Source organism: Bidens hawaiensis, unplaced genomic scaffold, assembly GCF_021521415.1.
Source record: "Bidens hawaiensis isolate Kalapana, Puna unplaced genomic scaffold, B.hawaiensis_p1.1 tig00021020_1, whole genome shotgun sequence".
Classification (NCBI taxonomy): domain Eukaryota; kingdom Viridiplantae; phylum Streptophyta; class Magnoliopsida; order Asterales; family Asteraceae; genus Bidens; species Bidens hawaiensis.
In genome coordinates, this window is record NW_027493246.1 from 1 (window position 1) to 16,111 (window position 16,111).

The following is a 16,111-nucleotide window of genomic DNA, read 5'->3' on the forward strand; positions in this document are numbered from 1 at the left end:
TTACAGGCTTTGGGGAAATTACGCCTAAAAAAGGAAAGGTGACAGCTAGAGAGATAACACTCAACTGTTTACAGCTGGTGTACAATGCGTGCTTTCTGGACTTACGAAACGGGTCGGGTCATAAATGTAAGCATGAAACAGAATCCAAGGGATGAAAGCTCTAATCCATGCAATGACACGTGGACTTTCTTAAGAAAATGTTAAGGATAATAACATTATTAAATTAATAGAAAAACCGGTCAATGTTCGATTCTTTTTAATTCGAGTTAATGATCATTTTCGTTTATGGACATTCGTTACTTTCGTCATTTCAGTTTAAACTTTGAAATTTTATCAATTTAGTCCTTATAATTTTAAACATTAGCCAATTACGTCCCATGTCTAACGGCATCCAACTATGCCGTTAGTTTAAGGGGTATTTTGTCTTTCTCTTATTTTTTTTAGTTAATGGCTATTTTTGTCCCTGTGGTTTAATACGTTTGCTACTTCAGTCCAAAATTTGAAATTTGTCAATTTTATGTTTTATTTAATTTAGTTTTTTTTTCTTTTTCTTTTTGTCTGTAACTCCTAATAGCATAATCCAAGTCCAAAACTATCGAGCATCCCCCCCCCCCCCCTCGGTATTTAGTTTCTAGACATTTTTTAAACTCTCACTCATGGTGGAATTCATTGGTAAAGTGGTCAAGGTAATTCTCTGAAACCGTACTATACCGATAAAACTAATAACGTAATTGGCTAATGTATAAAACTATAAGGAGTGAATTGACAAATTTTCAAATCTTTTGAACTGAAGTGGCGAATGTAGCAAACTACAGAGACAAAAATGACCATTAACTTTTTTAATTTTTTAACATAGTCCCACTTAATAAAACCATTCAAAATCGACTATTGTTTAAATCTTATTAAACTTTTATATAAATAAGGAAAAAAAATTAAACTAAATGATTAAATGCAAGGTATATGAATTTAAGTGGGATTTTAGTGCAAATTGTAAATAAAAAATATAGGAGCTTATTTGGTAATTTGGTGTTGAATCAACATTTCACAAGAGTTTTGACGAATTAAAAGGTTCCATTAGCCATTAAAAAATGCAACAAAACACGTTATATTTCTAATTGATTCAGAGATAGTCTCTTAAAAACTATCAAACAACCAAGTTAATGGTTTAATATTATTTTATTATTTAATCTTATTTAAATTAAACAGTTACAAAACTTGTTTTTAATTAGAGAAGTTTTTTTCTTCATAATTGCTTGTTATTTTATTCATAGTTTAATTTAGAAAAATAAGTATTAAATTGTAATGCAGGTTATGGGGTAGGGATGAGTTCGGTACCGTACCGGTACCGAAAATCCCGATCCCGAAAATCACAAACTTTTGGTACCCGGTATTTAAGGTAACCGAAAACTCAAAACCTTGGTACCGATTCAGTACCGACAGTACCGAATCGGTACCGGTATCGGTTCAGTACCAATACCAATCGGTACCATACCGATTTTTGCTCATCCCTATTATGGGGTATACATTTATAATTTTTAATTTTACGTAGGCACCACATCGTCTATTTTATCCCATTTCACTTCACCTCACCATAAAGAAATTGTTTAACCCCTCATTTAACTCTCTTTATATAATGTGCAATTGATTCTTAAATTACTGTATGTGTGTGCAAGGCCATCTCTGAAAATCCCTTAAAATTTTGGGACCTGGGACGCAGGGCCAGCTCAACGTACTCGGAGGCCTAAAACTAACTAAATTTTTGAGGCCTTTTTCTCTTTTTTTCTTTATGCGTATAAGGCTAGAGAGTATATAACACACACACACACACACACACACACACACATATATATATATATAGAGAGAGAATTTTGATGATATGCAGTGATAATGGATATGAAGCAATCCTTTTCAGCTTATGGCACATCAATGAGGTACTAATTCTAAAAGAACTCTTATTCAAAATCTCATAATACATAGTTTCTATTTAAAATGGAGGCCTTATAAAAGTGGACGCCTAAAGCCATGACCTCATTTAGTTTACCCAAGAGACGGCCCTGCTGGGACGAGCTCAAAAATGGGCCCCTAAAATCGCATTTTCAATTATGTGATAAATAATTTAACAATTTTACCGTTATGGTTGCCTTTCAAAAGCCCAAAATGAACCAAAATAATAATAATAATAATAATAAACAAGTTACCAAAATGACTCATATAAAACACAATGAAAGTTTTATTTTTAAAAAAAGAATACCACTTGTGAGAATTCAACCCATAACCTTTAATTCCATAGCGAAACAATTTTTTCATTCAACCAATGAGTTACTTTGTAGGCTTTTGTTTTAAAATAAATTATATATAAAATATAATAATTTTTTTTAACAATTGGATAATATTGAGAGAGTGGGTCTAGATTCGTCGCCCTCTCTTTGGGCAGGACCTGTGTGTGGGTAGATGATTTTAAAGTCTATTAACATTTTAACTCACCTTGCATTTAACGACTCTTAATCCTTGAAGAGAGTGGCATGCCACTCACCTTGCAGTTAATCTTTGCCATCTCAGCTTTAACGCTCTAGACGCGAACAATTTAAAACTCAAGTGTTCTAATGATTATAGAATATGTAAACGACTTCTTTGAAACAATGAAAATTTAATTGCCGTTACGTAAAACTGTTCGTACTTCTTAACTATTTATTGGAAACATTATATGTTTTTCTCGATTTTCTTTTTAAAACTATTATTATATATACCATGGCTATAAAAAATCTCGACTATGCACTGATTAATTACTATTAGTCCTGATTAATTGTTAGTCCTCACTCCACCGTCCGACTAGTGATTAGCGATTACCACAACACCAAGTACGTCCTCCCAGATTATCAACCAATCTGCGTACTTTAACGTACTTCACCATATGTATTAGATATGGTCCTTTGTTAGCTATCTTCTATATATTAAACATCTTGTTTGAACATGAGAGTGATGACACATTCATTAAAAAATCAGCCGAATATAGTGGAACTTCCTAAGGATGTTGTCACATAACATTTCTTCTAGTCTCTCAATGTTGAATATCACCTTGAGATCAACAATGATAGGCTGCCTCCTTTGTTGCCCTAGATGTTTGCTATATATTCAGACTCCGAGGTGGACTGAGTAACACACTATGCTTGTAACTTTTCCAAGTGATTGTTCTATCATTGACCGTAATCACATGCCCATTATGTGTCGAGAATCATCACGAGCAGTCTAGAAAGTAGCATTAGACTAACACCTTACAATGTGCTCCTCATCCAATCCTCCATAATTAGCAGCATATCCTTAATCCTCCACATTTAATTGACCAGTGTTTCTGTTGATTTATGCTCCTCGTGCCTAAAGCATACGAAACATCAGGTTTTGTGCATAATGTGCCATACATGATCGATTCATTTGCAACATAAGAACTCTTTCCATCTTCTTAATTTTGTTTGTCTGTTTCTAAAATAAAGACTTAGGATCGTTCCATGTGCCATGGGCAAGAGTCGACGCTTGGATTCTTGCATTGAAAAACGTCAAATGACCTTATCAAGTAAAGAGAACGAATGTACATGGAACTAAAAGTCGGTGATAATAATCTATCCTTAATCCTTGCTAGGAAAATGGTATGATGGTTTATTCGAAACTAACAAATATTATATGCAATGGGTTAAAGATTGAATCTTTATCTAACACATTTATTCGAGAAACAAACCATACAAGCTATAACATATACAAACAAACAATCGAGAAAAAAAATGCCTACGCTTGTGCACATCCGGACCACCATTGGTTACAGTTAAATTCAAAATGTTTACAAAGAAAGTGAAAGATGAAACCAAACAAATATAAGGGAACTTGCATCAACACTGGTCAGTAACAATCATATGATCCAAGTATACCACTCATGTTTCTTGTCAGGGTAAGGATCGGAGGATTCTAGGTTAGGATTTGATCGTCCGATAGGAAGAACTCTTTGGAGAAATCCATCGATTTCGTCTTCCATTTGCTCATAAATGTAGAAGGCAATAAAGGAGAATGGAAGAACTGAAACAACAATAGCAAATTGATTTGGTTTTGTTTCTAATATATGTTTATGAGGTTTAGAACTCAAGTTCAAAGCCACAGATGACAATTTTGAGCAATGTAGATACAAATATGTCCATTTGGGTCATGCTTTATATCAAACAAACAAATTTAAAAATTTCAGGTAAAAAGGTAACAAGTTCCAGAATTCTTCAAAGTGCAATTTTAAAGCATATAATTTTTATAAATAGTTGGATCAAAGGAAAACTAGGGTTTGGCGCTATTGCGAACCAAACAAGCATATTCGACTAGTTTTGCTGAGTAAATATAGTATTATATCAATTTCTTAAGGGTTATATAAATTTATCCTTTTGACTTAAAAAACAAACTTGTTAAATCAGTGATTGTTGATTCTTGATCCGTTTGACCCATCCAAAGTAACCCACGTACACGTAAATTAGTCAAATTTGCCCCATCTATTAGAGACTGTTCTTGCTGTTTCACAAACTAACTACCAACCTTTCGTGAAGAAACTTTGCATTGACATGGACCCGATCAAGGCAAGGATGGAGAGAAATGACGCCGTCTGTTTATTAAAAAGGTATGAAAAGTTCATTAGATATAATGCTGGAACATTATAATGTCCTAAGTTAAATAATTAATTAGTTATTTGGTAGTTAAATAACCACCACCACAAGGGGTGCAATCGTTTGTTAGCAACCTTTCATTAAGTATAAATATGCGTTAAAAGTGTTGTAAGCAAGTGTGTTGTGTATATGAATCAATGATGCAACTTTTGTCCAGGCTATTGTTCATCCATGTCAACAATATCAGCATTGCCCGTTTTGCCAACAGTATTACTTCGACCCAAGCCACTTAACAGTAGAGTTCTCTCTATCCACAAAAAAAACGTGCACGTGTTGGTGGTAAATAAGGTTGGGCATTCCTTTTAAGACCCGCATCTCTTCTGTCCATCACGACTGATGTGGGATTTGTCTAGGTTGTTACAAACGTATGAATTTTGAATGAAACTAATATATATATATATATATATATGTATGTGTTTATATATATATATATATAGGGTTAGGTTAGAATAAAAACCCACTTGAGTTGTGAAAACTCTAGAAACCCATTCTCAACCACATGTTTTTAATTAAAGATTAAATCTTGTGGTCCACAATTAAAGTTAATATATAGGGTTAGGATAGAATAAAAACCCACTTGAGTTGTGAAAATTTAGAAACTCATATATATATATATAGAGAGAGAATGGAAGTACCTTAACGAACAGTATTGAGTTACTCCCACTTGAAATAGATTTTAGACTACGTGCTGCACAATTCCATGACAAAACAAGCGATAACGCAGTTTGGCGTGCCATAGTATCTGCGAACCGAACTTCTGAAATTTTCTCAACCGAACATCCTAGTCTGTAACAGAATAAGCCACGGTTAGAAGCCATGCTCGAGTTGGCTCAAAGACACCCTAACTGTAATTTAAACAAAAGAGAAAACTTACAACTTATCAGGCAACTTCCCTTGGATAAACAAAAAGACTGACCCCATGATGAAGAGCTTGGAAATTGCAGTGATCATGGTATTTCCAGGTGATACCAGATTGACATAGAATGCACATAATATTAGCTGTATACCGAGTGTCAACTTAATATCCCTCCATAGAAATATGTCTGCAACTGCAAATCATGATACCACAAGTATCAAGAAAAGTGACCAAACTAAAGTATTAAATTTATTGTTAAAATTGTAAAGATTAGAGGTGTGAATGTGCCGAGCTACTCGAGACCCGGCTTGCAAAAAGCTAGAATCATGCCGAGCTTAAACATGCTCGAGCCTAAAAACTTATTTGTCATTTAATAAAATAGCTCGAGCCAAGTTTCCTTATATTGGGCTCAGCTAGGCTCACAAGCCTAAACGAGTAATGAGCCTATTAGTTATATAACTATAACAATTTTTATTTCATATAATAAATATATATTATGTAATAAAAATAACTACATATATAACTAGGATAAAAATAACTAAATAATATAGGGAGAGGTTCAACACAGAATACTAAATTATTGCGAGAGAAACAAAGAACAAACCTCAATCGTATAATTTTTTTCTATAAATACTCCATACTTTTTAAAACTCTATGCAATGTACATAAAAAACCATTAAACTAATGTGTTCCTAGACTTTTCTCATTTTTAAATGTTTAGCTACACATGTGTGAGCTATGTGATATAGATAAAAGTAAAATTATTAATAACTAACAAATAATAAACGAGCAGAACTCGAGCTTGAAACAACTGACCTCAAGCTCTATTAAGTTAAGTCAAATGAGTTTAGCTCTGTTAAGTTAAATGAGCTTATGTTACGACCCAAGTTATAACTATACCAATTCCATTTCCAAGACATGCTGCAGCTTTAGAAGCCCCTTTATTTTTAAGATAAACTTCAGCTTTCAGATCAGAATATGATTCAATAGTTCTTTTCAAAGCTTCCTGCATAACCAAATTAACTTCTCTCCATCAAGATTTCATAAAAACACAAACTGGCTATTAACATCAAATATGCAAGTTTTTGTATGTCCCATGATCAGCTTAACGAAACAACGCACCTGAAGCGGAACAAGAGGTCTGTAACCGAGCCGATCGTTTGCTTTAAAAGAACTAAAAGTTCTGTTGCAAGATAGGAGTCTGATTCTAGAAGATGTCAACTGTGGGACCCGCATCCCGTATGGTGCTAACACGCGATACATACGCTGGATTAAAAATGCAAGCAGCATCATGATGAATACAGGAACCTTTGTTTTTGGCCTGCAAACTATAGTATATCAGAAATAACTGCCTTTCAAGATTATCTAGACCCTTATATATTATGTATTAATACATATCAAGATTATTATGAGATGCAAAGTAACAAGATGAATACCTTTTATAACCAAGGCCTTCAAGAAAAAGTGACATGAATTCCCAAAACCTTATTGGCTCCATGTTAGTTATAAAATAAGCCTGGAAAATTATCATGGATGGGTTAGCTTGTGAATAAGAATAATTATATGTATGCTTTAGTATCAGGATTTTTATATATTACCTCTCCTGCAGCTCTCTTTGAAACAGTACCACCTGATGCAAGAGCTCTTTCAGCACAAACATGTGCATGTGCCACATTTTCAACATAAGTGAAATCATACATGTTCTTGCCATTCCCAATAATGTACTGGAAGCTCAGAGTTCATAAACAAATTAAGTATATGTTTAAATTTATTCCAGTATTATTAAAGTTTGGCAAATGACTGTAATCATGTACCTTGCATCTTCCTTTCCTTGCTGCGGCAACTAAAGATGGAACAAGCAACTTATCACCGGGACCAAATATGCTGCTAGGACGTATACAACACGTTAATAATCCGTTCATTCCATTCGCCTTTATAATTAATGCTTCTGCTTCAGCTTTGGTTGAAGAATATGAATCAATGTGCTGAAACAGTCAAATTCCCACATTGTAATTCTGTACTTAAATGATTGTTTTTCATTGCATAGAATAGAATACCTTAGCAGGATATGGCATTGATTCAACACCCTCAAATATTCCATGTTTTCCATCAAACACCACACTAGGAGAGCTAGTATAGATAAGCCTTTTCACATTTTGCACACTACAAGCATCGATTATGTTCTTTGTGCCTGCAGATCAAACAACAGAAACATGAATTGAATATGGTTGCAAAGGAAGATTGATCAAACAAATAAACGAAAACACAGTAAACAGTCTGGTCAATATAACATAAACATGTGGCTAATATAAACAACCATAATATTATAGTACTTTACCATGCACATTGATTGAATAATGCAGCTGGTGGTTATTGATTGATGAATCTGGAGCAGCCATATGGTAAACAACTTCAACACCATGACAAGCTGCAAATTGTAACAGAAAATAACATACAAAGTAAAACTACAAAAACAAAAACAAAAACAAAAACAAAAACAAAACAAACAACGAAAAATTTGATATAAAAGTTCAGAAATTGCCTTTAAACACTTGGGATTTGTTGCGAAGATCCATCGATACATACTGAGCCCGACCTGAGTGTAAAGCTTGCCCTAGAACCCCCTTCTCCTCATGGGGTTCAAGCTTGATATAAGGACCCTTATCAGCAATCCTAACGGGATACATATCGTAACGAATGAGCATATCGACTAAATGCCTAGCTGCAAATCCTCTTCCCCCGGTCACAAGACACCATCGCTCTAGTTCATCAGCCATTTCTTATATTTGTGTTGCTTCTGTAATTACAAAGAATATATTATTAGAGCATAAAAGTTTAAAAATGAGTCATAGAAGCCACGACATCAACTACAGAAAGGCTAAATTTAATAGTTAACATCGAAAAATACAAGCTTGCTTGTTATATCATATGGACAATATGACATTGTTTGCCCTATCATGCGGGCCATATGATAGGGAGTAAAAGGTCACACGACTCGTACAATTTTTTGTTAGTGATCACACTAGTCATTTCTTTTCATACGAGTCGTGACCTTTCACCATATTATACAACCCATATGATACTAAAAACAACCCGCTTGACCATTTTTCGCCATACCATACATCTTGTATAGACATATGGACGGTATGACCTTTTGCACCCAATCATGCGAGCCATATGTTGTCATGCGACACGTGGTTTTTTGTCAGTGGCCACGTCAGTCATTTCTTTGTTAGGCAGCAAATCATATGAGGCCCTACATACTACCCACGTGAACTTTTTACCCCATCATACAACCCGCTTGACGTTTTACCCTATCAAAATGACACGTTTAACCACTTTTGCTAAAACCATACAGCCCGTATGACCCATCAGTTGTGTTTGTATTATTATTGTAAAGGTGGCCTACAAATATAATCAGCACAACAGTTGGATTAAATTGCAATACAGTTTGTGAAAAGTTGACGTTCTACATTTTGCAACTGAGTGAGTAATGATTTATAACCTAGCTAGTTACTAAACAAAGTTGTCTAATTGGCTTCATGGTGGATCTATTTCACCATTAAATTAATCACAATAATTCTTCATGTCAGTTAATTGCACATTATTTATCTTCGAGAAAACAAATCTTTCATAAATTTGATATTTAGGAAACAATTTATACCTGTAAATCGGAGATTCAACGGAATTGGCCACCGTAACGGTTAAGTATTTGCACGTGTGATCCTGCGAACGATGGAATATAACCTCCAAGGAACATTACACCTTTACATGCACGTCAGCACGTGAAACAATACAATGATAATAAAACTATTAAACCCAATATTCATAGCTACACTTCTCAAATTTGTTATTTTTTATTAAAAATAATAACAAAGAGTATAAAGGGTGTGTTTGGGATTGCTTATTTAAGAGAAAAAAGACTTTTTGTTAAAATGACTTATTAACTTATGAATATTTTAAAAGAAGTTTTGAAAAAAATGTTTGGATTAGCTTATGTGTTGAGGAAAGCCAAAATGACTAAAAATGACACTCTTTTTAAAAAGGAGTGTAATGGGTTTGTGGGTTAGAGGGGTGTAATAGGTAAATCAAACCCATTAAGTTAATAAGTTACAAAATCCTAACTTTTCAAAACCCTTTTATTTTGCCTTCTTCATAAGTTAAAATCCATAAGGTCTTATGGTTTGCCAAACACCTTATACACCTTATTAACTTTTCAAAAAATTTATAACTTACAATTTGATGAAATAAGGAATCCCAAACACCCAAAAAGTATATGGGAAAATTTAAAATTTAAAAGGAGAAAAAAATGAAACGTGTGCGAAGGATGTGTGGTTATAAAAAAACCATTAATTTTTTTTAAATATAATAAAGAAATCATAACTCAAAATATAAATAAAAAATAAAAAAATTAAAAAACCAAAATATTTCCACCGTCATTCCCGTTCCAAAAAGAAAAAAAAAACGCTGAAAAGACATAATACCGAAGATAAACAAACAACACAATAACAAATAAAAAAATAACAGTATGTGGCAAAATATAATACAATGACAAACAAAATATAACACAATATTGAGTAATATAACACAATATCAAGAAAAAAAGACACAATGTTAAGGAAAAAAAGCCACAATCAATGACGAAAATAAAAAAACACAATGATTTTTTTTCTCAAAATTGTGTTTTTTATTTTTTTAATTTTTTTGAACGAGGAAGACGGTGAAAACATTTTTGTGTTTTTATATTTTATGTTTTTTTATTCAATTTTGAAATATGATTTTTTTATTTATTTTTCATTCTTTTTGTAACACCATAGGCAAATCTCACATTGGGCGTGGACATGAGAGATCATTGGTTTATAAGTAAATGTCCATCCTCTTAAATCATCAATGCGTTTTGGGCTTAATGGCAGTGGACAAGAGGAAAGTTCCACAGTTAAGCGTGCTCAGGTGTGAGTAGTAGCAGGATGGGTGACCTCCTGAGAAGTCTCTACATGGGCAAACCAAAAACAAATCTGTGAGCTCTTCATGGGCAAAGCAGACAATAATGGTGGTGCGAGGGGCCAGATGCTACATGTAACACCCCAACCCGGAGCAGGCTGACGTGTTACTATTACAGATATCATAGACCAAACAAAAACCATTTAAAAGAAATGAAAAGAATCCCACAGTAACCAAAAGTGTTAAAAACACTGAAAGAAATTCTAAGTCCAGTTTATTAAATGCTTAAAGAAAATTAAACCAAGTCCTTATTCTTGAGCTTCATTTTACTCTCATCACTGATCTCCCCGATTTCCCGAATTACCTGTTAGCAAATAAGACAGACACAAACAAGAAAATACGGCTGAGCCAAAAATTGCCCAGTAACGGAAAGAACAATAGTATAGGTAAAGGCACACATAAGACAAAACACATACTGAAGTAAAACTGAAACTATTGCGGATATAAAACCACGTTTTAGACCGAACTATAATTAGATGCGAAACATAATCCGATACACTATCGGAACGTAATCTGAATATACTCAAATTTAACCAAATGCATATACACATATCGAAACGGACCAGAAATATAGCGAAACAAAATATAATTACTAAAATACACGACGATGATGTTAAAATAAATAGGTCGTGTAATACGGAAGCACCCAGAGCCGAAACAGAGGGGTACACAGCTAGCTAGTCCATGCACCAAAGAGACGGTGTGGGTGGCGTGCACACATTGTTCCATCTCAAACAGAAGTCAGGAGTCAGGAGTCAGAAGTCGGAGCTAAGATCGATCTATACGCCTCTAAGTGGCCAAGGTACTACATGAGTACTTTCAGAGACGCCGTGAACTTTGATTACGCACTGTCACGATAAGTGCCATGTCAGGAGTCAGGAGTCAGGAGTCGGAGCTAAGATCGATCTATACGCCTCCAAGTGGCCCTAATACTTCACAAGTACTAGTTAGAGACGCCGTGAACTTTGATTACGCACTGTCACGATAAGTGCCATGTCGTTGACGCCCCAACGACAAGTCAGAAATGCTCGGGTAACAGAGTACTAAAACTAAAAACATATAACTAAAATATATTATATAAAATAACTGAACTCAAAATATAACCGACGCGTAACGAAAATCCGTGCTACAAAGTAACGGAATAGATTCAATACTATTAGTAAACGAGAACAAAAGCCGCACTACGAAGTAACGGAATATAATTAATACTATTAGAGAAAGAAACCAGAAACCGTACCTTATAAGCGAAATGGCAAAAACTGTAAGAAGACTTAAACTTGATTAAACGTCACAATAACCTACAATATTATTGTAACGTAAATTATATTATGGTATTTACATGTAGTCTCTCGTTTTTAAGATTTGAAAATAAGTTCACTATTTGTGTATTTATAATCCTCATTACTAATCACATATATATTAATTGTTGTGAATTTATTATATAACTTAAATATACCTTAATTTTTATAATAATATAAATAATTAAATGTTAAAACTACCACGAGTACTATGAAATCATATTCACATATTGATATGTATACATATAATTTAAATCACTTAATTCGTATTCATATGTACCACCATAACCCACGTAGTCCACCCATGTTATTTATTTATTTAGTTTTTTTTTTTTTTTTTTAAAGAGTAGGTTGCAAAGCATAAGTTCCAACGCTGAACTTATTTATTTTGAAAACCAGTTTTATCTTCTTTATCAAACTCTGGTTTACAGTTCAAAACGTTTGATTAATAATGGAATTAAAACCGCATGTAGCGTTACCTCAAAGGTTTCGTTAACGTGTCGCGGTAGTGGTAGAGTATTACTGGGTGAAGCGGCCTTATGCGGAAACACAGAAAAACAGAGGCGAGCGGTGGTACATGACCACTGGCAGCGTCAACGAGGACCCGTGTAGCGATGTCTGTGGTGCCAGCGGTTTCTCCGGCGAGTTGCAGGGCGGTGGCGGTGGTACTCAATCGGTTTCCTGTGGCGGTGGCTTTTCCTTCAAACAATTGATGCGTTTGCGATGTTTTACACCGGTGACAACAGGAAGTGGTGGCCGCAGCGAAGCAGCGTGACGACGCTGGTGGTGTTCGAATGGCAGGTGGTAGCGGTGGTGGGTTTACGGCAGAGAAAAGGATACGATTTATTGGGTTTTTGATGAATGAATATATTTGGAATGTTATTGTTTATATATATTAAACGAGTTATAAGCGTGATCAAATTCCTAAATAAGTTAGTTGTTTGTTGCTCAAGTTTTCGCTGGAATGTTACAAGTTGTAAACTTGCTCAAACTCAAATTCTTAAATTTCATATTTTATTCAAAACACTCATCCGTTGATGTTATTATTATTATTATTAATTATACCATTTACAGTTTAAAATAATATTTATATTAAAATTATGGTTATTCGTTTGTTATCTAATACAAAAGTTTAGGTTATTATAATTATACTCCCCTAAAAAAAAATTTCGTCCTCGAAATTGTAAGACGGTGACACATACTTTCGGATATCACGGAAACGAAACAAATTTAAAACTTTCATAAATTCAGACATGACAATTGCAAAGTCTTGGAAACAAATATTAGGACAAATAAAACAGAATTCATATGAAATCAAAACCATCCAAACTGAAATCACCAAGTGCTAAAACGGAAATAAATACGGATATTGGGAACGAATTGTATCCTCCATTTCCCATGTAGCTTCTCGTTCAGAATGGTTCTTCCAAAGAATCTTAACGAATGGAATAGTTTTCTTTCGCATAATGCGTTCTTGACGATCAAGAATAGCTTCAGGTTCTTCTTCAACAGATAAATCCTCGCGAATCTGATGGAGCGGATAGGTAACAACATGTAACGGGTGATAATTATACCCCCTAAGAAGAGATACGTGAAAGATCCTATGCACATGAGACCTCTGAGGTGGTAAAGCCAAACGATAAGAGACTTCGCCAACTCTTTCAAGAATTTCAAACGGTCCGATGAATCTTGGGCTAAGTTTTCCCTTGATTCCGAAACGTTGAACGCCTCTACAAGGTGAAACTCGCAAGAATACCCGATCACCGACATTAAATTCCAAAGCTCGACGATGTCGGTCTGCATAGCTCTTTTGTCGACTCTGAGCCTCTTTTAGCTTCTCACGAGCAATGGTAACTTTCTCATTTGTAATCTGTACCAACTCGGGCCCTTCAATAATTTTCTCACCAACCTCATCCCAACAATTAGGGGCTCTACACTTACGACCATATAAAAGCTAGAATGGCGCCATACCGATGCTAGCTTGCCAACTATTATTGTAGGCAAACTCAACCAGACTTAAATACTCGTCCCAGTTTCCATTCCACTCTAAAGCACATGCTCGAAGCATATCTTTGAGTGTCTGAATGGTACGTTCTGACTGACCGTCAGTCTGAGGATGAAACGCGGTACTGAATCTCAATCTAGTACCCCATGCGGCCTGCAACCCCTTCCAAAAACGCGAAGTGAAACGTGGGTCTCGATCAAAACAATAGAGACGGGGGTGCCATGGAGTCTCACAATCTCTCGAGTAAAAATATCGGATAACTTATTGACTGAGAATCCTTTTTGAATCGGAAGAAAGTGAGCCGATTTTGACAAACGATCGACTACAACCCAAATAGCATCATTTCTTTTGAACGTTTTAGGTAGTCCGGTAATAAAATCCATTGAGATATCATCCCACTTCCATACCGGAATGTCAAGTGTCGGAAGTAAACCCCCAGCTCTTTGATGCTCAGTTTTAACTTGCTGACAAGTAAGGAATCTGCTGACATAACTGGCCACGTCCTCTTTCATACCGCTCCACCAAAAATGTTGACGAAGATCCCGATACATCTTTGTGGATCCGGGGTGGATTGAGAACGGTGAACTGTGAGCCTCGGCTAACAACGACTCCCGTAGGGTGGAATCGCTAGGAACACATAACCGTTTCCCACACCAAACTACGCCATGCTCTTCTTCTCTGAATTCTGACTGTTTACCAACCTCCAAATTCTGTATAATTGCCCAAATTTCTCCGTCTTCATATTGCGCACTCTTGATTCGAGAAATTAGATCAGGCTCAATCTGAAATCTGGCTAGATATCCATTGGTATCACCAAAATGGAGACCAATACCCAATCTATCCAGATCATTGAGGATATGAGGTTGCAGCTGAAAAGAATTTATCGTTTCGGAACTCTTCCGACTAAGAGCATCGGCTACAACGTTTGCCTTCCCCGGATGATACTGTATGATAGCGTCGTAATCTTTTAGAAGTTCTAACCAACGTCTCTGTCTCATGTTCAGTTCCTTCTGAGTGAAGATATATTTCAAGCTCTTATGATCAATGAAAATATCGCAAGTCTCTCCATAAAGATAATGACGCCAGATTTTCAACGCGAAAATAACTGCAGCGAGTTCGAGGTCATGCGTCGGATAGTTAACCTCGTAAGGTTTCAACTGTCGTGAGGCGTATGCAATGACTTTACCATGCTGCATTAAAACGCAGCCGAGACCTTTCTTAGAAGCATCACTATAAATTTGGTATCCACCCGAGCCTGAAGGAAGTGTAAGAATCGGATTAGAAACCAATCGCTTCTTTAGTTCTTCAAAACTTTTCTCTCGATCATCATTCCAGGAGAACTTAACCCCTTTCCTTAACAGTTGCGTGAGGGGTAGGGCGATGGCGGAAAAACCTTCAACAAATCGGCGATAATAACCGGCAAGGCCGAGAAAACTACGGACTTCTGAGACTGAGGTAGGTCTAGGCCAATTAGTGACTGCCTCGATTTTAGCCGGGTCCATTGAAATGCCTTCGGCCGACACAACGTGACCCAAAAATGCCACCTTGCTTAGCCAGAACTCGCATTTTGAGAATTTTGCATAAAGCTTCTTTTTACGTAAAATCTCGAGTACGATACGAAGATGATCCTCATGTTCCGCTTTACTTTTAGAATAAATTAGAATATCGTCGATGAAGACTATCACGAACTTATCAAGAAATTCTCGAAAAACTCGGTTCATCAAGTCCATGAAAACGGCGGGGGCATTGGTTAACCCAAACGGCATCACCAAGAATTCATAATGGCCATAACGAGTACGAAAGGCTGACTTAGAAACATCTGAATCTTTGATCTTAAGCTGATGGTAACCAGATCTCAAATCAATCTTAGAAAAACATTTGGCGCCTTGAAGCTGGTCGAATAGATCATCGATACGAGGCAAGGGATAACGATTTCGAATGGTGATTTTATTCAACTCCCGGTAGTCAATACAGAGTCTTAATGAACCGTCCTTCTTCTTCACAAATAAGACCGGTGCGCCCCAAGGAGAGACACTCGGTCTAATAAAACCCAGTTCCAATAATTCTTGTAGCTGCTCTTTGAGCTCCTTAAGCTCCAAAGGTGCCATACGATAGGGTGCCTTAGAAATCGGCTCGGCACCAGGGACAAGATCAATAGTAAATTCTACCTCGCGATCTGGTGGAAGTCCAGGCAATTCTTTAGGAAAAACGTCCGGAAAATCACAAACAGTCGGATAATCAGAGATTTTGGGTTCGTTTGAAG

General features: G+C 35.7%; 1 protein-coding gene across 1 annotated transcript; it reads right to left on the reverse strand.

Moving 5' to 3' along the window:
• Positions 1-3,917: 3,917 nt before the first annotated feature.
• LOC143562464 (3beta-hydroxysteroid-dehydrogenase/decarboxylase-like) lies at positions 3,918-8,321 on the reverse strand (the record flags this gene model as incomplete). The annotated part of the gene is made up of 12 exons (XM_077050252.1): positions 8,087-8,321; positions 7,883-7,972; positions 7,602-7,735; positions 7,359-7,529; positions 7,143-7,268; positions 6,981-7,060; positions 6,667-6,865; positions 6,445-6,550; positions 5,563-5,737; positions 5,324-5,474; positions 4,561-4,627; positions 3,918-4,062 (listed from the first exon to the last, which is right to left on the reverse strand). Coding segments are annotated over exons 1-12 (1,679 nt in total), but the record flags the coding sequence as incomplete, so codon positions are not given.
• Between the last annotated feature and the right edge of the window lie 7,790 nt (positions 8,322-16,111).